The 24,633-nt window shown below is 42.7% G+C and overlaps 1 protein-coding gene across 2 annotated transcripts in view; it reads left to right on the forward strand.

The window, feature by feature from the left end:
* LOC147701721 (BAR/IMD domain-containing adapter protein 2-like) overlaps positions 1-24,633 on the forward strand; it is a 389,617-nt gene that overhangs the window by 28,302 nt on the left and 336,682 nt on the right. For both annotated transcript variants that reach the window (XM_086930340.1, XM_086930341.1), the window contains exons 2-3: positions 6,455-6,530; positions 8,282-8,368. In XM_086930340.1, the coding sequence (XP_086786466.1) occupies positions 6,455-6,530; positions 8,282-8,368 (163 nt within the window). The remainder of the gene's footprint in view (positions 1-6,454; positions 6,531-8,281; positions 8,369-24,633) is intronic.

Genomic DNA, 24,633 nt, shown 5'->3' on the forward strand with positions numbered 1-24,633 from the left:
TTTCCTTTTTACGAATCTACATTGTATGAATCGGAATTTCCTTTTATAACAAATCTACATTGTATGAATCTGGATTTCCTTTAATAACAAATCTACATTCTATGAATCTGGATTTCCTTTTAAAACAAAGCTACATTTTATGAATCTGAATTTCCTTTTAAAGACAAATCTACATTTTATGAATTTGGATTCCTTTTCAAACAAAGCTATATTTTATGAATCTGGATTTCCTTTTAAAACAAAGCTACATTTTATGAATGTGGATTTCCTTTTAAAGACAACGTTTAAACTTTTAAATCCCGTTTTAGAAAAAGTTTGAAAATATGCTCAAGAGCGTTTCTTTCTGCTTAACCAAAGATACATTGAGATCCAGCCAAGCTTGTGACATTACATGACCTTCAGGATTGAGTGAATGAGCAGACGTCACACAGGTGACCTCTCTCCCAGCTTTGGTCGCTTTTCAGAAACTGTTACTTTCTTGTTCCAAACTTTAGGAGGTCCTTTCCTTTCTGTGATGCTAAAAAGGACCAATGATTGTCAACAAGTATATACAAAAGATCAATGAGTGCTGAAAAGAACATTTAAGACAAAACCGTAGACACAAGTAATTCATCCAGGACAAGTGGCTTACTTCTTGAATTTCAAGAGTAAATCCTAAGTAAGCCAAGGTGCAAGTCACGCCTGCTGACCATTTTTTCGGTGTTCAAGGGAATGAGCAAAATGCCCTCATTATGAATGGTCTTGGTCCCTTGGTAATACTGCATGCTGTAATAATGCATCTGGTATTACCAATACTGGCGGCACCAATAATACTGGGATGCTGCATCACCAGGGGATCACAAGTTGATATATAGGTCCCTACGAATATGCTATACATAAAATGGGGAAATTAGTGCTACAGCACTAATTTACACATATGAACCAGTAAATTTGGACCTTTTTCTGGGAGTAAAGTACTCCAGGCTTGGCCTTAAGGTTTTTTCAAAGGAAAACGAAAGGAATATCATATGTTCCCAACGAAACGTAGCCCAGCATTCCAGTCCTAATCTAAATTTGGTTAAATAGGTTGGGCTACTGGCAAAGGCGTAGGAGCACACAGCCCTGTACGGACCCCTATTACAAGGCCAAGTGATCGTTCACGGTTTGCCACTTCGAGCCAGGCATACTTGTTTTAAGTTTTTGTTTGGTCAACATTTAAAAGAATCAGGCATTACCTCCAATTCTGTGGTGGGAGGCACTGTGTAAATTACCTTTTTTCTAAAATCACCGCAGTGCACAGACACAGAGGAACACGACCATCTTCCACGACGCCTGCACAGATTAATGGCGACCTAATAGGAGAGACCTGTGATATGAGGACCTATAGTTAGTAGACGGAAGGAGTGGGATTCGAGACACTGAGGTGGCGTAAAATACAGTCTTTCCGTCATGCAGTTTTTTGGCTGTTTTTATTTAATTGTTCTATACCCTCCCCTCTCAGATTGTCGCATGCATTTGATTGCCAACGTTGAATGTGTTTGCGATAAAATTAGAATCCATTTTAACCTCTATAATGAGTTGCCTTCGAGATCAGCCCATTGGGGCTGCTAGAATACTGGGTAGGTCACTAACTGATGTAAGTAGCCCTATGAAAGTCTACACCCTCACACATGAACACATAAAGCCATCTACCTAGGCACAGATAGACCCCACGATTTATGACATATTGACTTTGCGCCAGATTTGCGAAAGGATTATGTTGCCCTGCGTCACAAAAAGTGACACAAGGGCAGCTCTACGTGGCATAGTAAATCTGGAGTAATGCAATGCAGCGCCCTGAGAAGGCATTCTATGGGTTGTCCACCCATGGATTTTGGCACATTCCCAGTTTTAGTAAAAACCTGGGAATACGGCAAAAGCGTACGCCTTCCCAGGGGATGCGCTAAAATGAAAACTTACTTTATTTCTCCTAGTTTTTCATCTTTCTATGTGTACTGTGATGCAGCACATCAAGTTGTCTTGCTACATTGTACTGCTTCACATCTTCCTAAATCTCGCCTTTCATTATATATGCAGACAGTCATCAGTCCTGAAGAAGTCCACTTGTATTAGCAAATTAACAATATAGCGATAAGGCCTCCGTTGTGAGTGCAACCTCCTGTGTATTTCTTGCAGTGGAAAGCCCCCGCAGCCCCTGCCGTGTGGGGGGCCCGAGCTCTGGAGGCCCCATCCGGCACTGGCAGGCCCCTAACCTAAGAGCTTCGGACTGGGTCCAGAGCGTTTGGGGTCCCCTGTGTGTACTTTGCAGGGGGCCCCCTCAAATATTGTTACCCCACAGATTTCTTGTCCGTATTAAAAGATTAAGTGAACTTTCATCCAAGAAATAGGCTATTCACCTCCCCCCCCCCCATCTGTGTTTTTTAAACCTCCCCACTCTCCTCCCAGGTGTAACTACCTCCTGACCGACAGCACTTCCTGTAGATACCGAGAAATAGACAGTGGGAGGCAAAGAAGAACTAGGATGAGAATAGGTGGTTTTGGAGCCTTAAAGAAAACAAGCATTGGCATAGCCAATTGGTCTCGCCTTTGGGGCCTTATAAGTGTTTAGCTATGCAACACTTGATGTTGGTGCACCAAGGATATTTTGCTGGATAACTAAACATTTATAAGGTACCAAAGGCAAGACCTATTGGCTACGTCAATGCTTGTATCTACGGTGTTCACCTTCGTCATGGTGCTGGATCATTGTACAGGAATGGAAACCAAGAAAATACACAGAGTATACCGAAGATGAGCAGTCGTTTTTAAGTTTCTGCAATCACGCTTTATACTAATAGAGCTGTTCAGGTCAAGCATGTTAAATGTAATACAGACTAGCAGTTAGCTTATAATACGTTCAACTTGCCTTGAACTCTTGTAGGGACACGAACAAGCATTTTGTGTTGGTAGAATACTTCAGGTTTTTGGGACATTGCTCAAGTGCTTCATAGTAGAGAAGTTCTTGAACTTGGAAATTTCGAGTCCTGGTGGCATTTTATCTAGTGCCCAAAAAAAGGCTACAACTTACTCAGAAGTCAGCTGCCCACATACTACTGGAATTGACTGGGGGTAGATAACATCAACCCGGTTGTGAATCCCTTACACTCACTATCAGTGCAAGAGCATAGGATGCACAAGCATTATGCCTAGTTCAATACGTTTTTATCGAGCATGTCATTCTAGAGACATTACTAAGCATTATTACGGTCAGCCTACGTGGTTCTCCAAAACAAGAACCCTAGTAGTTTCCATCACTAGCAAGGTTCGTTCACCTGACTAGAAGAACTATACCCAAACACGCAGCAAGACTCTTCTAGAATGCCCTCTCTGCAGAGCTGCGGAACCAGTCAAATCACACAGCGTTCAGGATGACGCGGATAAGCTGGGATTATCTACTCTGTCTCAAAATCATAGTTACAAATCTGTCTATTTTCTCTGTAATGACGAAGGCAGACATTACACTTTACCAGCGAATGAAAAGATCTATAATTCAAGCACCTGGAAATAATGAAGTCAACCTAAGTGACACCAATTAAGGTCTGAGGGGCGTCCATAAAGGACTTGAGAACAGGCTGAACAGCTCTGAGGTGGGAGCTAGGCAGCTAAACCATCTGAGCCATGAGGGAGTGTGTTGTAGTACCCAGAGTTCATACTGAGCAAAAGGAAGTGACCCATAGGATATCACAAGGACTAGTGGTCTTCAACACACAAGTGATACCATAGGGCAGCTGGAAGGTGGGGCCCATGTGCACCTCATAAAAAGAAAGGTCACATGGTTGGTATCGAACCAATGGTGCAATATGGAAAAAATGATGTGCGATTCACATAAGAGGGGACTTTGGTCTAGAAGATGGAAGAGAAAAGGCAAAGAAAAGTATTTGTGGTCACAGAGTCGGTGACTGGGGGATATTGACAACCACCTCAAATTCCAGCACACGTCGAAAACACGGCTCTTACCATTTAAGTAGGTATGTGAATGTGCGACTGCAACTATTCAAATACTTCTCTGTAACATCTCATGCTTTAACCACAGCTACCCGTTTCCCACATATTTGGAGCACATCTCTAAAACCTCATTCATCACCACACATATACGCCTAACTGTAACCATATCAACCCCATACGCGGAAAGTGGTGCCTAACGCACAAATGTCAATCGGAGGGCTTTGGGCTTCATCAGGGGCACGATACATGTATTCTCCAGGTCTATACAATGCACATGGCAATAAACCGGGTGGGAAATGTGACATGGCCACGAGGACAGCAAGAGGAATGACTAATATGAGGGTAGCAAGAGCTACTGGGGAAAGTCTCAGTGAGCAAACATCTGGGAAGCTGCTGCTCCCTCTGTGCACAGGGTTGTGATGCCATCCGCAGAGCAATGGCCTGCCCTAACTATGGAAGCTCTGCCTAGGGTTCTGTGCCACTGATGAGACCCAAATCAGCTGAACCCAGGCGGGGGAGGCTTGTGCTCCCTTCTGGAGGGGACCAGGCTCACCTGGCTGTTCAGGTCTGTACTATCCCTAGGAATGGCAGAGTGAGTACTGATTTGCATAAGGCAGGCCGCTGTCCAGAGTTGCCCAGTGGGCGAAAAACGGTGGACTAGAATGTGGCCTTAGCAACAGCCCCTGGCTGCCATTAGTTCTTCACTCCATCCATCAGCTTGTTGTTGTGCTAAACTACATAGCGGGCAGCAAATGAAGAACACGTTCTGGTCATTGGCAGAGACAAAGACTGGAGACCCGGACGTAGGGCTATGGAGCAGGGTTGATACACAGCAGCTGGAGGACTGGCCGCACGACCATGACGTGCACTGCAGAACGGCTCCTGTTCATGGCATTGTGTCATGAGTGGCAGCTTCTCCTGTCAGATGTGCACGTGCTTCCAAGTCCTACCATGGATGGCCCCAAGGGGGCGCACATGACCTCTTCCTTGGATAGCACCAGCAACACTTCACCCGCTCACTAGTGTGACTTGCCCGATGTTTGCGAAGCTCTGTTTACTTAGCCATCCGAGCAGCATCTCCATCCGGGGAACATTTTATTTCCTAGTTACAGATAAGGGAACCGCAGTGACCTTCGCAGGAACAGAGTTCGAGCCTCGCAGGCCCCACCATACTTTTTCCAATCTGAGCAGAGGAAAAACGGCACCACGGCAGACATAATAAAATGCCTCCAGGTACATAAATGCAGGCAAACAAGTGAAAAGCTTCAAGAAGATGTGTGGCTCTTGCCAAAGGGTCTGGCAGGTACACACGCAAACTCAGGAAAAGCACATTTTATTTTTTTCACAGGCCCGGCTGTCAATAAGTGGCACTGCCTTCTTGAAGGGCTGACGGTCGGAATCAGTGTTAGATGTTTGCACCTGCACTAATTTTTGGGGCTTATTGTTCATTATCAGACTTTGACAAAAGCAATTGAAAGGCAGAAAAGGGTGGAATGAGTAGAAAATATGGAAAAAGTGACAAAAGGTAAGGCATAGATAAAAAGAAACTTCAACAGTGAGATGACAAGCACAGCCCTCATGGGACGGACAGAAGATGCGCACGCGGGGACTGCCTTTACTGGCGGCGAAAAAAAAGTCCCCAGTGTATCACACCACTAGTAAAGCATCCAATCCCCGCATGCACATCTTCTGTCTCCCCGCGTGCACGCTTTGGAATCCGTATCAATTGCAAAAGGCCGTCGTCATGGCGAGAGCAGCGCATGTGCGCTGCTAACGCCAGATGAGACCTAAACAGTAAGTTACCACAATGGGGCACTGATATGGGACACGTCAGGATGAGAATTTCACAATATCTAAACTAACATGGCAGAATCGGTTACATACTAGGGTCACATCAGTTGGTACAGGATACTAAGCTAGTTTACTCTCTTTTCCACTGATTATGTGTGTGCTTAACAGTGGGCACTGTTCTATATCAATCTCCAATCTAAGTATTGCACTTAATTTTGGATATGAGTTGGTCTTTTTTTGAACTCGAAATGTTTCATTGATCATGTACGTGAGATGAAAGCAGACAGCACAATTTGCTCAATATCACACAATTATCTCGAATGGTAAAGGGGAAATTAGACTTTAGATCACCTTGTTCCCAGTAGAACAAGCAATCCACTTGGCCACACCTCCGATATGAAAGAAGAGGGCTCGAAGTGGTCGTCCAGCTGGGTATTTTTGCCTTGATAAGTCGTCATATATGGCACTGTAACCACTCATGTGAAGGAGGTCATAGATGAAGGATGATGTATTCTTTCTTGAGGAACAACTAATCCATAAACTGTCGGAGGGAATGAATATTTACTTTGGTGGAACTGAACTGTTAATGTACATATCACGAATGTCCTCATTTGACTAACCTCATAAACCATTGGTCTTAAAGTTAATCCATTCTATTCCTTTTTATCTTCCCTCCTCACACCCTCTGTCCCTGCTACAGGTCATCCTAGATCAGTTCAACCCAAGTCTGCGGAATTTTGTGGCCATGGGGAAGCACTACCAGAAAGCCCTCTCAGGTAATCAATCTATGCTTGTTTTTCTTAGCAAATGATGTGAGTCCTATGCCATCTTAAGGAGTTGGGACCAAGGGCAAGACATATTTTGGGCTTCCTGTCCAGAACAACTTTACATTTATAACCCATTTTCAGCTAACTCAGGTCCTCAGGTTGCCAAACAAACCTGAACCATATGTTAATCTTTCTGAAATAGGGTGAACACAAAAATAACCAAAAGCTCAAGCTGCCATGCGTTCAACAGCCAACAGTACAGAATGGAGCTTCACCAAGCATTGATTAAGCCTATTCTTTTTGGGCAAGGATCAAGTTTTTCTTTGCCTTGTATCAATGTTTTATGTAGAATTTAGTTTCTAACTGTCTTGTTACTCACAAGGTCGGAAAAACATGGGAAGGTTGGGTTTGTGGATTTTTAGTGGACTTGTGTAAAATATTTTAGAAAGCTATATGCCCATAGCACTTGAAATTGGAGTTTTAACTGTTGGAAATGTGTGATCACAAACAAATCACCAATCATGATTAGCATCAACACTGAAGCAGGTTAAAATTAAACAACTCCTCTAAGGATTTTCACCATTCCGTTTTCTCTGCCTTGTACCTCCTCTGATTTTCTTATATGTACATTAGTTTGGCTAGACCTCTAGCTCTGGACCTGTGAGAGAACTGAGAGAGAGGGTGTAATGACAAAAAGAGAATACGCTGCAGAGTTAGGTCGTGAGAGAGGTGAGGTAGATAGGACGGAGGCAAAAAAGTGGAAGTGAATAAATAAGGTAGCGAAAGTATAGTGAGGTAAAGTGAGAGTTTAGCCAGTGAGAATGAGCGGTGAGGTTAAGAGAGATAAGACAGACAGAGAAATGAGGTGGAAATAGAGGAGAGAGAGAGAGAGAGCTAGAGAGATGGAGAAAGAGGGGCGATGTAAAGAGAGTTGAAATAGAGAGAGGTGCTACAGAAGTATAAAGATGTAGAGTTTAGAAATGAGAGTGGTAGAATGTGAGGTAATTCATGAGAGACAGACAGAGGGGGAATAGAAAGAGGTTGTTTTTACAGAGGTGATATAAACGGTGTGCACCCTGAAAATTGAAAACAGAATATTGATGCCACAGAATGTTGTGGATAAAATATGAAAAGCCAAATATTGACAGGTAAGTATAGATTTTCTATACATAACTGCACACATATGTACCTTTGAGATACATACAGCCACGGCCGGCAGAGGGAGTACCTGCAGGGCGGTGACGTGGTGAGGGGGAGGGGCGGGTGGGGTATAGTAATGTATGGATTACGGAGTTTTACAGGTTCTGAGTGTTGTAGGCTTAGTTCACCTAAATTGAACCAGTTAATGACAGTCTACAGTGTAGTAGGTTATTAAAAGAAGGCTGGGACACGGTATGGTGCCCTGATGATTTCAAGGCACCTGGTAACCTTAAGATTAATTTTTAGTGTTAGAGAACTGATATCAACTTTGCATATTCTAAATCATCAGAACTCTGTCAAAATTGCACTGCTCCAGCTTAAAAAAAATAGGATGTACAGACACGAACTGTAGATAAACACTAATAGATGTTCTGAAGTCAAGGAAGGAGAATAAAGGCATATTTTCCAGTAGACATTGTTTTTTCTGATCACCTAAGATCACATAGTTAATGGCAATCAAACATCGAGGTTCTTCTTGAAATGAAGCTTGGTTGTGTAGCATGTTTTGAGATGTTACCTGGAAGCTGTTCCAACCTAACAAACAAGATCTTCTCTTCTAGGAGTCACAGTGGCAGCGAAAGGTTACTTTGATGCCCTCGTGAAACTTGGAGAGTTGGCCAGCGACAGCCAAGGTTCGAAAGAGCTTGGTGAGTTCTAATCTCCTGGAGCCTCCTGGGTACACCATATTTTTCATGCATGGGCTGTAAACATGCTTTGTTGTTTACCTAAAAAAGACACAGTGTTGAGATAGAGCAGTGGAGATTTGTTAGACATTCTTTGGAGAATATCGTTGGCTCCAGACCTGATTATCTTGTAGCATCTCCAAGTTGAGGATTAGATAAATGTTTGAATTGTTTCAAAACAACTGAAATACGCACTATGGGCCTATTCACAAACTCTATTTTGAAGTATGTTTTATAGCACTATAATAGTACTACTCATGTACTACTCATGTATTACAAAATGCACATCACTAACTGCATAGGGAGGTCTCACCACCGCCTCTCCTATCTTATAGGTGGAGATGTCCACCCCGACTGCAGAGATCTCCACAAACATACATTTACATTTTAGTAGTACATTTGAGAGAGACAGGGCAGTGGCTGGAAAATAGGGAATACTTGCTATAGAATGGGAGGGGTTCAGGAAGGACTCAAAAGGGATTACAGAGGACTGAGGAAGTGCTTAGGAAGGGACATGCACCCACCCACCCACAAAAGAGTAAGCCCATATTCACTAGCTACACTACTAAAGTTACTATAGCTAAAAAGGACCCAAAACAAACAGTGGTAAATGTGCAAATACTCAAGCCTGGAGAACGCCTGGTACTGCAACACACTTTCAAAGAAAATAATGGAGGTAGGGTCATAAAATAGAGCCTCATAGGGACCAATGGGCCAGATGTATCAAAGGGTTTTGCCCATTCTGTGTCTATGGGAAAATGTGTTGATGCATATGGCCCAATGTTCAAATTATTTTTTTTTCTCCATTTTAAAAAAATATATATAAATGTAATTTAATGTTAAAAAAGTATATAAAAAAGGTGAATATTATATTATTTTAAACTGTTTAACCCCTTTTTAATGTAAAAATAAATGTTACTATTTTTAATAGTTAATTTAAATAGATGGATTTTATACACAGCTTTTAGAATTTTTAATGCATAATAAATAAATATAATCATTATACTTTAAGTGATAATGTTTTTAAACCTTTAAAATAATTGTATCTGAACTTAATTTCATTTATTTAAATTGATTATTTAATTCAGAAATAAGGTAATAGTGCTGTAGCTTTTGCATTTGCTCGATATTCAAAATAAATATATAAAATTAATTTATGTTAATAATTAACATGAATAGAATTTTACTAATTTTATTTTTATAGTGTAATAACTCATTAAATGTCCGCTGTATTTTACCATGGAGAGATAACCGCCCTGATGGCAAAAACCTCCACCTACATGTGAAAAGTCACTAGTAGTAACTTAACATTTGTTAATGTTGCTCCACCACCTGGCTTCAGGGGTTCATATTAGTCTACACGTTGTAGTAAGTTTACACTTAGAAATGGTCAGTATCAAAAAATAGTAAATTTACTCCAATACGTAACAGTAAATTTACATTTGTAGATTTATTCACATGTAAAATTTCTTTGTGAATAGGTCCCTGTATGTCCAAATGCAGCAAATGAATTTGTATGTCACATTTACATCTCATATATTCCAATATCAACCTTCAGTTATTTACTATCAGTTGTTAAGTTGCTTTGCATTTTTTTCACCAATAAATAATTAAGTGGCATGTGTGGGGAGAATGGTGCCTTCACAACATAGAAGTTCATATTATCTACAATGTATTTCTGCACAAAAACAGTCGGTCATATTTGTCCAGTCGACATTTTTATGAAGTGAAGATTTCACAGGAAACTGGTGGATTGGCAAAGGACAGGTATATGCCCTCATTGTTATGATTAGTCTATGTGCTTCGACCCTCTTGTGCGGCTTTTTATGCAAGGTCTTTGCCAAAATGTATATCTTGTGTGGGGGAAAACAGTGAATGCTGCTTGTTCTCTTGATTAGGAGGAAGGTTCTTATTTTGGATGTCAGAAATATTTCCTGTATATCCTTGGAAGAATCAACTAGTTTACAGGAATTACAAAACGTGTTTTACCACTTCCAAAAGGTTCATTATGTTTTTAGATTAGCATTTCTATTAGCACATTTACACCCAATATACTAAGGTTGTTACATACGTTATTTGTAATTGGCCTAAAGAATTACAATGTCTATTTTTGGTGGTGCACAATATGATGTAGTGAAATTAATAAATCTAAAGAGATGACTAGGAGCTTATTTCAGAGTTTATGAAAATGCACAATATGATCACTGACTGTAAGGAAGGTCTGCATATATCGTATGGTTTTAAGAGTGTTCATTTGTAGACTATACAATTATTAAGAGTGTTCATTTGTAGACTATACAATTATTAAGAGTGTTCATTTGTAGACTATACAATTATTATGTGCTCCTGTATATTCTAAGTGCAGCTCTGCTTTTGTAAGCAAAGTATCAATTTCACTTGTTATTCTTGCATTTTCGTATCTCCCTTCGAATCTCACCTTTTGATTCCAGTCTTTTGTTACCTGCCACTCGTTTGCCTTAATAAAATAATTTGTAGTAAAAACGTTTAAATAGTAAGCAAACTGAAAGATATTAGCTAACCAAAGACTGAGATTGAGAACTGTAACATAAATTGTGAACTATATTATAAAAGAAACGAAATAATTAGGAGTAGCAAATTGCAAACATTTATAAGTTGTGGTGAACACAATGAATGTATAAGTCAAAAATCCAAAAAGTGGGATTGCAATGTGATCAAAATAATTTTAGAGCACAACATAGGTGTAGTCTTTAATTTTAAAAAACACAAACACCGTCTTTGAGGTTATATGATTATACCACGACTTCAGTTACCACGCATGGCTTTACCACGCGAATTTTACCTCGCAAGTGGCTTTACCACGCTGGTATTTACAACGTTGCATTTGTCTACGAGTAGAAACGTCTTACCTGCACGTCTTTCTCCTCGAGCCCTTACTTCCATCCTCCTTTGAAACAAACGTCAAAACACGTACACCGAAATAAAAAAAGGACTTTTTTTGACGTATACGGCACGTCTTTGGGGGAGGCTCTTTCCTTTAATTTTTTTCCCGTTTTTTTTGTTAAACTAATCTGCTTGTTTTTTTTTGGGGGGGGAGACCCCCCCCAGCCCCCCCAAGCTCCCCTCCGAGCCCCCCCCCTCCCTCTGCCCCCTCATGCCCACGCTGATCGACTTCAAGGAATACCACGTCTCCCCCCTAGCCCGTGGTAAAGACGTCGTGGAAGGAACCCTGCGTGGAAGGCACCCTGCGTGGTAAGTGTCACGTGGTAAACGTGAGTAGTGGTAATGCCTTCGTGGTAAATGATGTTTCCCATCAAGGACATTGGAAAATAAAATGGGGATTTCGAATACATATGTATTTTTGTTTAAAATATAGTTTTAAATCGATATTTAAAGTTAAGAAATGTGATATTCTAGGCAAATTATGGCATAAATATGCCTTTTTCCGGTGTGAATGCTTACCTCCCTGGAAAACAACATCGGAAATTGACTGTATGAATTCTCCTGGAGGAAAAGAAGAGTTCTCATCTCCCTGCTCGGGTCAATATTAATTGTTCTCTCATATGTGTGACATAAGGTAGCTTGGAAAAACTTGTCAAGTACGTATTTACTGCACACACAAAACATTGCACTTCAATTAGTTGTATTCCTTAAAAGTGTTTATAAAGCCTAAATTAAAGCTTACACATTATCTGATCTCATTACGTTTTTACCACAAACAAACTATAAATCACATACAGAACGCATGCCAAAGTAATCCATTCAGAATTTTCCTAACTCGTTAAGGGCGGCCGATTGGGTTGGAATGTTTTTCTGACACGTCCTGCCTTGATTTTGGGGTGCACCTCGTGCATAAAAGCTTGTACACCGACTGTGTTTCCTGAGCTGTACCCTGAGCTGTGAGCCCCGAGCTGTGTGTCCTGAGCTATGAGTCCCGAGCTGCGTGTCCTGAGCTGTACCCTGAGCTGTGAGGCCCAAGCTGTGTGTCCTGAACTGTGAGTCCCGAGCTGTGTGTCCTGAGCTGTACCCTGAGCTGTGAGGCCCAAGCTGTGTGTCAGAGCTGTACCCTCTCTTATGAGTCCCATGCTGTGTGTCCTGAGCTATGAGTCCCGAGCTGTGTGTTCTGAGCTGCACCCTGAGCTGTAAGGCCCAAGCTGTACCCTCTCTTATGAGTCCCATGCTGTGTGTCCTGAGCTATGAGTCCCGAGCTGTGTGTTCTGAGCTGCACCCTGAGCTGTAAGGCCCAAGCTGTGTGTCCTGAGCTGTACCCTGTCATGTGAGTCCTGAGCTGTACACTGAGCTATGAGTCCCGAGCTGTGAGTCCCGAGCTGAAAGCCTCCTCTGGGCCCCTACTTCTGTAGGCACTCTCTATCTACTACTGGACTCTACCACAACCCCACCAAAACCTCAAAATGAAAACCAACCAGTGCCAATGGGATGGGGCGTCGCCGCACCTGGTGAGGGTTAATGAAGCCTTAAACGGTGGAAATCTGTGTGCTTTAACTGAGCAACAAATTTCACGAAAGAAACCTCCTCACCCTTCAGAAAAAGTCCTCGCCATTCCCGGTACAGTCCTATAATTAGGATTACATCGAAGGATAACATCTCTAGAGCTCGTCTGAACTGTCCGGCCTTGTATTGTGCTAGTCCCATTCATGACACATTGCGCGCTGACCCTCACCCATGACCCTTTGGGTCAGACACAGTAGCATGAAATTGGGGCTGAATTAAGAGACCAATTTAGTCATTCAAATTGTAAGCTCCATTGTAGGACCACCTCTTTTTACAATATTGAACCTTATCTTCTCCACGGGCGCCGCAGGAATGTACTTCTTTATGCATCATGTCTTGTTACAGGGAGGGAAAGAGCTTCCTTTTCCTGCCCCGAGCCTTCCCTATAGCACTGCGGTGCCAGGCTAGCAACAGACTGCGCGCTATATAAATGCTGAATAACAATAACAATAGAGAATGAGGACCATGTTCGTTCATTAAATGTCATTAATAGCAGATATCTTGTAAACTTCCATCTCATCTTACATTTACAAAAGGCACTGCATGGTTTTTGCCCATAACCCAATGCTTCTCATCCCTTAATGACCGGTCTGCACCAATCCGTGCATAAACAAGCCATCTTTACCACTGTTGGTCAGTAAAGTATGAATGCAATAATGAATGAAAAAGGATTTGTAGCTTTTGTGAAGTGATCCCTCCCCACACAGCCACAGGCATCGCATTCACTCCCTCACTCACCTCTCTCTCTCTCCCAGCCTAGACTCCGCCTAGATGAAATGAGATCTCTCAGTAAGTTGATATATAACTTATATACTTTAGGGTTCACCTCAAGGCCCACTTTTAGCAGGAGGTGGCAACTGCAGCACCAGGGGAGAGGGGAATCAGTAGCTAATGCTTCTAGCCCCGTACAGTTCTGCTCGTCACCGCATGGACACGTCTCCATATTTGGCCAGTGCCCCCCTCAAAGGCTGCTTGTGCTCGGATCTCACTTCTAACCAGGGAGTCTGTACCCAGATCACCGTGTGAACGAAGCTCAATCTAATCCCATGCAGTTTGATCACTTTTAGAACCTGGTATTCAATGAATAATTCTAAAGTACCCCAAGAAAGGTCTTTCAGATGTCACCTTGGGTGTTCAGGGGCCACCAGGAAGAGACTTGCTGCCCACCCAATTGAATCTCTTTTCTCGGTTACTGTCTGGATACCACTTGCTTTTGTCATTTCTGTATAGCCACGGTGTCTTAGGGTGCTCTGAAGCAGTCACATGGCAGCATATGAGCACTACATCAAAAATACCGACAAGATCAAACAAAGTACACTAGAACAGTTTTGAGCTGATTAACGCGAGCAACAACCTTCTTGTTTTGCCAGTGCCATTTATTCCATGTTATGTCGTGTCACCTCATGTTATTAATGGCTGCAGTAGCACACTTCACCCAATAATGGTGTCTTGGCCATGACAAAATGGCCAAATAATACAGCACCTTATGTTCGAAATAAGAGCATCTTCAAGAACCTATGAAAAGAAAGATGGGCTGATTTGGCTTTTTTCACAAGTATTTGGCTATTTCAATTGTGGTTGCTTGTGCAGAAAAGGAGTCACCAGTGGCTGTTATATTCTTTTACCTGGGGATGGAAGCAGTGACATGAAGATTACTAAATCTGGACAGGAGGGTGACTTTTGACTTCCTGTGACAGAAATGAAAGACAGGTCCACAGAAGAGCCAGAGGACCAGGCCAAGGGAAGTTATTTGTAGTCAGCAGCAATAAGGTAGTTAGTGGCAAGATCTCAATGCTGATATAATACAATCACAGCATCTAAGCTGCCCACCCGAGCTGCTGCACTTTGTGGGCATTGCAAGTGGTGAAGGAGACAAGGACCAAGTATACCCTGCTGTTAAAGTCAACTCATAAAGAATACTAGAGATGGTCATGGACACATAGTGAGAAACTCAAAATGGCTAAAATTTGAATCAACAAATTAACAAAGAAAACTATTTTAGTTTCTATTTGAGGGCTCTAAGTAAGCTTGACATCAGTCGTGTTTTTCAGCAGTTTTGTGAGGCTCACATAACTAGAGAAAAAGCAATATTTCTTTAGGCAGAGTTTCCGAAAGTACTGTAACCACCAATATCTATATTTTATGTGTTATTTGTTGTCCACTTATAAATCGCCAATAGATAATTCTTCTGAAACGATGGTAGGACCAGCATTGCTCTAATGCATTCCTTGAGGTATGTCTTCCAAAGATAGCTACTGGGTAAGACCCTTAGCACTAGTGTAACGCAACATGATGATTCAGTATGTAGGCCCCCAAGTCTCCAATATCTCACAAATATTAACTTGCTTTGGGCTGAAATGGGGTCTCCTGAACCCAAGTATCTCTCGAGTACGAATTAACAGCTTATCTTCAGATGCACTGCCATTGCTTGTCAGTACTTTCTTTCGGCTCCTCACTAGTGGAACAGAGCCGCGATCTCAGCACTTTTACCTTGTATTCCTTAAGCAACTAAGCACTCCTTTCCTAAGTAACTATTACAATTGTTGCTGAATGAGGTCTGTCAATATTTAGCACCAAGACACTCTTGTCCAAACCTTTGCTCTATAAGTATATTGTATATGCATATGTAACGAAGAGAAGTGGCTTACCAAAAGAATGCTGATTGCTTAGATTTTCGAGAGTAACAACCACCGTACCCGCCATTAACAACTATGCCATCCGTCTTGTTTAAGTGTTGTGTCATAGCATATATGACTACTCTTTGTGAGTATAGGTACTCCTTCACAGCAATTGTGGCGTGGGTGCTAGTGAGTTCCGTACATAGTAGGTCAGAATGATCCCCAATCGTGTGTAGAGGTAATCTGATGTGTAAAGGAATCTCCTTGTTTGTGGTCCATTGTGCCAACGGATGGAGAATGTTTCATTAAGAGATACCATTTCAGTTCCTTTGGAAAAAAAGAAGCACCAATCTGTGATGGGGTGGGATTTCAGATCCATGGTGCGTGCTGTACTTGAGAAGGCTTATGTCCAGGACTTTCCCTTATTTTACCTCTGAGTTCCTGATTTCTATTCTGCAATTGAAAGATACTGTACGTTTTTTTTAGCTGTCTCAGATGTTGCTCTGTTCAGCGTGCCATTAGTTGTTGCCTCATAGACGGTGTGGCTGGCGTTTAGGGGTGATGTGGGGCTATCATGGAAAGCCAGTACGGGATACTTAAGTTGTGGATGATGTGATCACACGTCATTACAGTGTTTCTAATGACCACATGAAAATCCTGGAGGCCTTGAAGAAGGGAAGGCAATCTTTGAATTTGTTGTTGTCATTATTTGTACAGTAGTGAATACAGTTCTTTTTAGACTTGATGTGTAATGGATGTTATGCATACTATACAGGTTTTTTGTTCAGCCATTGGCTTTTTTGGTCCAGGGACCATCAGTACAGGCATGCGATGTTATTGATACTATAATAAGATGTTATTGATCATCATAAAATAGTATTTTAGTTTCACCTTCTTTTGTTTTGATATGTAAGTGCATCCTTCTATCTCAATTGAATGCATATCATGGACTGTTTTACATATGAATAGTGCACTCTGACCGTACATATTTGGTGCTTTATCACATCCCAGCATTGTATACATAAAGCAATTCTGTTTTAATTGTGCTGCATGGCAGCAGTTATTTTTATTAGCTCTGGTGCAAGCCAAGATCTTTTGATTTTGCTAGAATTTTATGTATAATAAACTTACTTAAAGGGGCTTTCAGCCACTTCTCTTCATCCAATGCTCTGTCGGTGTGCCATTTCCATTATGCTTCCGCCCATTATAGCTTGGAGCCTACTTAAGCCACTGGTTAACTTGACTTTGACTGACTTTTGATGTTTCTCAATTAGCACATCCACAGACAAGATAGTTTCTTCAGTGCCAATGTGTTCACTTTAGAATTACTCTAATGCTGCCTTTGTATTTAGAGCATGATGAGATAGCAGGATGCTTTCTAGCGCAGCAGACAGTTCAGCTTTATTAGTTTGTGTCTCCTGCTAATGCTGTTGTAAATTCATTTTGATGTGTGACTTTATCTGTCTGACTGAGTCCATTAGAAACTATTCTGTAGTAAGTTATCCTCATTTTAATATGCATGCAGTGCACAAACCGAAAGTTTCAATGATATACATTGTGAATTCATAAATGCACAATTCTTCAGAACACATATATTCTGGACTCCGTTTCACCCATGGTTCCTTAATAAACTTTGATCTGGGAAAAAACTGCCTTTTTTGTCTTTAAGTGTCAGCACTTGTAACACAATTTTCTTTTCTTCCTTCTTTGTTTCCTCATTCTTTGTTTCTCGTTTGCCTTCTTTCTTTCCCCTTTTCTTTCCTTTCTTTCTATGTTCTAGTACTACTGTTTTCTTCTCTTTTATTTTTATTAACTCATTATTTCTTTCTTTCTTTCCTTTCGATTTCCTTCCTTTTTTCCATTGTGTTTCTTTCTTTCCTTCTTATTCTTTCTTTCTTGCCTCCTTTCAGTCTTGTTTGTTCTTTCATTCTTTCTTACATATCTTTATTTGTCTTTGTTACATTCGTTCTTTTCTTTCTTCTTTCCTTTATCTTTCTTTCCTTCTTTCTTCTTTCCTTTCTTTTTCTTTCATTATTTTCTTTCTTTTCTTCTTTCTTTTTTCTTTCATGATTTTTTTCTTTTTTTCTTGCGTTTCGTTTTTTCTCTCTTGCCTTCTTCCATTCTTTTGTTTTTGTTTCATTCTTTCTTTAATTTCTTTCTTGCTTGATGCTGGTAGAGCAATTATCTTTTTTACATCGTTCCTTGCCACGACCATCTGATTTTATTAAAAGTATACGTATAACATAATTACTTGTAGGGATTTTCAGCCACACATCATCCATTTGACTGTGGTTTTGTTGTTCATATTTGTCTTCCACACACTCGAGTATGTATAGGGATAATGAATCAGCCCACTTCAGTCATTGCCTAGCTTCACTATGAATTAGCTTTCACCTGCAAACCACTTTGGACTCTGTGCTGTTCGGAAGAACTTTCTTGTCACCGCTGAGCTGTTTGCCTGCCTATTTATCTTGATAACTACGCTGCACAGAGAATTTCCTAAAAGCCACGCTACGAGCGGTTGGAGGGGGCGCTGCCCCAGGCCGTCTCCATCCCTTTTCTCCTTACAGCGTGTCTGCTTCACAGGCTTCATTTGAAACGTACCCAAGACTCCTACATTTTCTTCTCCTGGGACTCTTCGTGACCCTGCATTCTACAGTGCCTCTTATTCTCCCTTCGGTTATCCCCTATTGATTCTCCTGTCTGTCCTGACTGAGCACTGCCTTATCTGGACGGATTTTCCAGCACTTGCTACTTTGTCTCTTCAGACGAGTGACTTATTCTCCATGTAAGAGCTATTTTCCAAAAGTTTCACAGACCCCATTGATTGTTAGTGACCATCCAGTACTGGTGCTCCTTGTCCCCCATTTTGCAATTAATTTCTGGATCGCATCAGTTGTTTGCCCTGAAGAAGGTAATGGCTAGTTCCTAGCCCTTCACCGAAACGCGTGTTGGCCTTGAGTCTGACGGAAACTATAGTGACCCGCACATCAACCTTACTTCTCTTAGTCACATATAATTACAATTTCAACCCAATTTCGCACACAACGAACAATATAGAGTGCAGCTTTGGCGTTGGATGCACATCCACCTAGAGCATCAACTGGCACCTCCTACCCAAATAACAATTCAGGCAGTAGGTCACCTCAAATTACGTAATACACCAGTGCACATCAAGATAGTCACTTTTATCCTCTGTGCAATTATAGCACTTTTCTTGTTAGTCCATATCTTTTGTTAGAAGCAAATTCCAATGACCATAAGATGTAGAAAATTCAAGCTTTTATTTTTCAATTGATCTACACCCGACGCGCGTTTCGCCCCGTGGGGCTTTCTCAAGGCTCTATTGCGTCGTATCATATATTGTGTTCTTTGTTAATGTCAATTTATTGATTGTAAACCCACTGGTATATCTTTATCCGATTTGTCTTCGCTTGCAAAGTAGTATCGACAACAGGTAGTTCTTTAATCTTTTCCAATGACAAGGTGTAGTATGTTAGTCTTCCAAACAATGATGCTATTATGGAGCCATGATAAGTCCCATTTAGCCTTAAGATCAATAGAAAGTCGTACACAATGCCATCCCTGCAATCCGGCGGCAAACAGATTGCAGGGATGGCGTTGTGTACGACTTTCTATTGATCTTAAGGCTAAATGGGACTTGTTTTTTGTTCAAAAGTACTTTATTCGGTTCATCAATGAAAAACCATAAAAACGTATTACATCAAAAATTAGTGCCATAATTAAATACAAAATACAAAACGTATACAAATTAACAATCCATACGGTACAATGACATATTTAAAATCATCCATTAAAAAAGTGGTAACAGTCTAGAGATATCATATACAAGAGGATTTAAAAACAGAGTGATCACGAATAGTTAATTTATTTACCGCTATGTACAGTGGCTCCACGTAATTTTCTTCCTTAATCTCATAGCTATAGTCAGGAAGTTAGGTACATTAAAAATTACCCAGATATTCAACAACAACTGTAAATACAGAAGGGCCGGTTTTACTTGTACAAAGCCCTTGTCCTTAATAAGAGGAATAATAAACCTTTTGCGAATGGGATGAAAATGCTCACAAAAGAAAATAAAGTGAACGGTATCCATAGTGGAAAATCTGTCACAAGAACAGATCTCCAGATCCGTCTCCTTAGTCCACACCGGACATTCCGTTATGAGGAGATGGAATTTATTCAATCTGAATTTTGTTAACAAAAATCGATGGTTGGAGTTGTTAACAATTCTTAAGTAGGGTTGAATGTCACTTGTGGTTACTAGTAGCTGGTGTGCCCTTACTGTGGGTTTACTCAGTTCATTATCTTCTCTAGCCGAGAGTGTCATCAAGTTATATGTGTCCTTCACCCATTTCAGATCCCCCTTCACTAGTTTAAGTGGCAGGTCAAATAATTCTGGACGACCTAGATTGGCTGCTAGTTTTTTTTAACATAATTCAGCCAAGGGATACAATTACCATGCTCTAGAGCCAAACAATCCTTGAGAACCTCATGGTTCAGCTCCAATTCAACGTTCAACCACACTAAGATCCATTTTAGTAACGGGGCTATGGCTATGCGATCTTCTAGGTATTTTACCCCGCACTCTTGATGCGCGATGTACCCAGAAGTTGACTGGGGAACAGACAGGATGGACTTCAAAAATGTATCCTCAGCCACCTGTAACAACTTTACATTTTTTATCCCCCACAACTCAGCTCCATACATGGCTAAAGAAACACATTTGGCATCATAAATTTTCAGCACAGCCTGCAACGGCTTCACCCCCAGTTTACGGGAAAATCCCAAAACAGCCAGGATAGACCTAGCAAAGGCATTACGTTTTGCAACCAGCTGAGGTAACCATGTGGAATTATCATCAAAAATGACCCCTAAATAAGGAAACCTGGAGACCCTAGACAGAACATTCCCTTCACAATGCAAGGCCTTGATTCTTTTTTCCCTCTATTCCCCACAATCATTGCATGCGATTTAGAAAAATTAACTCTCAGATCTAACATTTTCATAAAATCTGCAAACGAATTTAAAAGGCGTTGCAACCCTACTGCTGTGCAGGCTAAAAGAGCTGCGTCATCGGCATAGAGCAATGCCGGTATAGAATATTTGCCAGCCCTTGGTATGTCTTTATACGCCTCACTTAAAACAGGACCTAACTCATTAATATAAAGGATAAATAGTAGGGGGGCCAGAATACAACCCTGCCTGACTCCATTTGTAATCCCGATCTTGCCCGTGCAGTTACCCAAGCGATCATATCTGACTGTGGCCGAGAGATCCCTATGCAAATCTGCAAGGAAGTGCACAATGCTTTCATCGATGCCCAGCTTCAGGAGCAACCCCCACAATTTGGACCTATTCACTCGATCAAAAGCCGATGAAAGGTCCATAAATCCTAGGTATAACATGCCTTTTTGGCAATTGTGTACTTCCCAATTAGTAGTTGAAGGTTGAAGCTTTGATCTATCGTGCCTCGTCCCTTCCTAAACCCATATTGTAATCCAGACAGAGTGTTAGTTTCAGCTAACCAATCTGTAAGTTTGCATAAGACCACTCAGCCTAAAACTTTCACAGCAGAATCAATAAGTGAGATCGGGCGATAATTACTTGGTTCCCCGCAGTGGCGGCTGGTGACTTTTGAAAGTAGTGGGGCGTAAAATTAGTGGTGGTGCACACCATGCGAGCAAGCGTAACGAGCGAGCTCCAATCACCTAATGAGGGCTCCTTATCGCCCACTGCCCTCACAGCACCAGCAGTGTGCACATCCATGGATGCAGGCTCCAGGCACTTCCCTCCAGTATCCACTGGACACTGTGTGCTAGCAGCACTCCCACAGCATCTCACAGATGAGGCATCCACCCTTGGCCTCACTGCAGAACGTCTGCAGGGCACCTGAAGCAGCAATCACCCTGGGCCCACTCTTGCTTCTCCACCAAAGCACATTCATCAAGCAGCAGCACTCACTCTACATCCCAGTGTGGAGGGACCCACCCCATGCCCGTAGCTCTGTCTCCCCTGAAGCCATCAGTTCATCCAGGGAAGGAGGTGACCACTCTGTAACTACTGCCCCATGCACACTCCATTCCCCACACAGTGCCAGCAGCACTCGCTCAATGCAGCAGGAGGGGCCCACTCTGTGCCCGCTGTCTCCCTCCATACCACCTCTTCAGCATTCCAGCACTGCGCTGGAGGTGAAGGTGCGCACCCTGGGCCTCCCACATCTCTTTGCCAGCACTACAACTCCGGGCAAAGGTGCACAGCCCGGGCCCACCAATGCCCCCTCCACTAGCCAACCCCCCCAGTTTTTCAGCAACCAGGATCTTCTGTCCCCCAGTGTGCCAGCCCCATGCCTCGGAGTGAAAGGCCACACCAAGGGTCTCTGTCCCCTCCAACCCTGGCCCCTCAGCGTGCCAGCTCCACGCCTCGAGGTGGGGGCCTGCACCCTGTGCTGCTGTCCTCCTCTCCACACACCTCTCCCCCCAGTGCACCCATCCCAGAGTGGAGGTGTCCACCCCCGGCTCGCCGATGGCCTGAGGCCAGACGGAGCCAGTCTCAACAGCAGCACTGGACCCAGGAGCCACAGCCATTAGAGACCCGCAAAAGAGTTTTCACCAACCCGCTGCCACCTCCTCTCCCATGCAGGACACTGTAAGAGCCCCCAGCGAACATCAGGAATCTGTGTCCAGCAGCCGAACCTGGAAAAAAGAATTCAAGGCAGTCCAATGACACTAAAAACACACAATCACAAATGCAAAAGTGCAAAAACTGCACGAAGAAGGTGAGACAAGCATTGTCCGCTGTGAGCCAGGTTTGGGCCTGCGACATGGACGAACACAAGTACCTATCTGTATTTGTTCTTATTTGCCTCCCGACTTCAAACAACCCTGAACGACATTGGCAATCACCTCCTGGGATCCCCATTCCACCAGCTCCCATCAAGAAGCCAGCGAGCTGCGCCCTGTGCTCTCCTTCATACACTAGGTGGCAACTCCAGCCCAGCAGGTTGTGCCAGATCTGTGTGCAACATGGACGCCACAGACTCTAACGCCGTCAGGGTGGACCCAAACCTCTACTCTTCTCCTGACTTAGAAGAAGCATCAACACTCCAACAAAACATCATTTATGGCATGTCCCACTTGAGCAAGGTGACAAAAACGGAGCAATCTGAATCCCCGTTTACTAAATCGTGTCCATCCTCACTCCGCAGCATCACAGAGCAGGCACCCGTGTTGACACTGGGCCACCTAGCACCCAGCGGAAAGCACCAAAAATGGAAAAAGCAAAACGTTGCAGGCACACAGCTGCCCCATGAGCGCCATTCCCCCCACCCCCAACCCGGCATCCTCTCATATTCATGGGCCCCCTCTCATTTCGAGTCGTCAGAAAGAAGCCCTGGGTCACTCCATTAACCAACTAGTGGCACTTTAACAGTTGTGCATCCCGGATTCCATCATGTCAGCAGCACTGCAAACTCTCACAACAACGGCAGCCGACACTCCCAAATCCAGTGACACAACTGTATGTGGCCCCAAAACAGGCGTGCATGGCCAATAGAATTCACAGATAAGTCTCACGCTCAGGGTAATAGGGTATGTGCCACTCACTGTTTATTTCTCTGTTCCATCACAGAGATGATCCGCCTGTCGTCCTCCACTGATACGGGGCTCACCTGCACGACCCATGCAGTCTGTGTCCTGTCTGCGCAGGGACGCAGTTGGTGGCTTCCAGAAAGATCCAGTATGCGCGGGAAGCAGTGTGAGGTCGAGTCTGGGCAGACTCGAATCCTCGGCTTCCCACCTGCCACACCCCTTTCCCAACTCGTCACAGGGTGGGTCCCACCATGCCCTGTAATGAGTTGGGAAAGGACTGGGTGACAGCCTCCACTCCCTGATTGACGTGGAGGGTTAGCAATACCGGGCTTAAACTTAAAACGCCCGGGGCCAATTTAACCTCCACGGCATCAGGGGGTGGAGACTGGGGCCTGAAGCTAGTGCTTTGCCGAGCTGATGACATCACAGCCTTCAGGGCTGTGAGGTTATCGGCCCGGCAAAGACTTAGGCTTCTTTGGGACGCAAAGGGAGTTAGTCACGTCACGTGACAGATTGGTGTCAAGCTTCGCTTCCAGTACTGCACGGTGCAGCAGCGGTAATATTGATGATGGTGATGTGTTTGCTAATGTGGAGTCAGGACACAAAATTAAAAGTAAAAAAACATGTTTTTTTAAAAGAAATAAAATATGATTGCACAATTTTGGGAACGGGGGCGGAGCCCCGACGCCCTCGGGGAGAAACTATACTTTTTTTATAATTTGGTACAATAACTGATTTAGACCAGGTAACAGGGATCCTTGATTAACATACCCTATTAAAACATTTGTTAAAACTCTAGACCAGATCTTAACATCTGATTTGAAGAGGTCGGCCGGAACGCCATCAGGGCCTGGGGCCTTATTACTTGTCATCTTCCTGATGGCGTCGGCCACCTCTGTCTCCGTGACCACCAGAGTATAACGATCCTTGATAGGGGTAGGTGTTACCTCCTCCCTTGAATTTTTCCCTTTATACACTGATTTAAAATAAGAGCACCACACTTGTTCCTGTATACCACAGTCCAATTGATTGTTGCAGGGATTGGTAAAAAAGGGCTTATTTACAATGGCCCAAAATTTAGAGCTATTTTTTAGCACATCTATGCAGGTTAAATCTTCCCAGGCTGCTTCCCTAATTTCTCGCCTCCTAGATTCCAATGTAGTTTTATAAGCTTTCCTTAATAGAGCCACAGTGGGCTTGTTGACTGGTTTAAGTTTCAAAGCCGCCCTTAGCTTCTGATTAGCTAATGTACAATTGTGGTCAAACCAGCCCTTAACATCCAGGTCTTTTATTTTACATGGGCTTTTAAGATCGGCTCCGACCTGGATACAAATTTTAGAATAAGCCTCTAATACATCCTTATTCTCTGCCTCAAAATTCATACAAGTATTGAGCTCAGGTTCCAATTTAGTAAAAAGTTTATTTAAAAAGTCTTCCGGTACAACTCTGTTCCATCTAATTCTGTGAGCTTGATCTGTTGGTCACATGTCATACTTACTAGTCCTATTAT

Source organism: Lissotriton vulgaris, chromosome 7 (genome assembly GCF_964263255.1).
Source record: "Lissotriton vulgaris chromosome 7, aLisVul1.2, whole genome shotgun sequence".
Classification (NCBI taxonomy): domain Eukaryota; kingdom Metazoa; phylum Chordata; class Amphibia; order Caudata; family Salamandridae; genus Lissotriton; species Lissotriton vulgaris.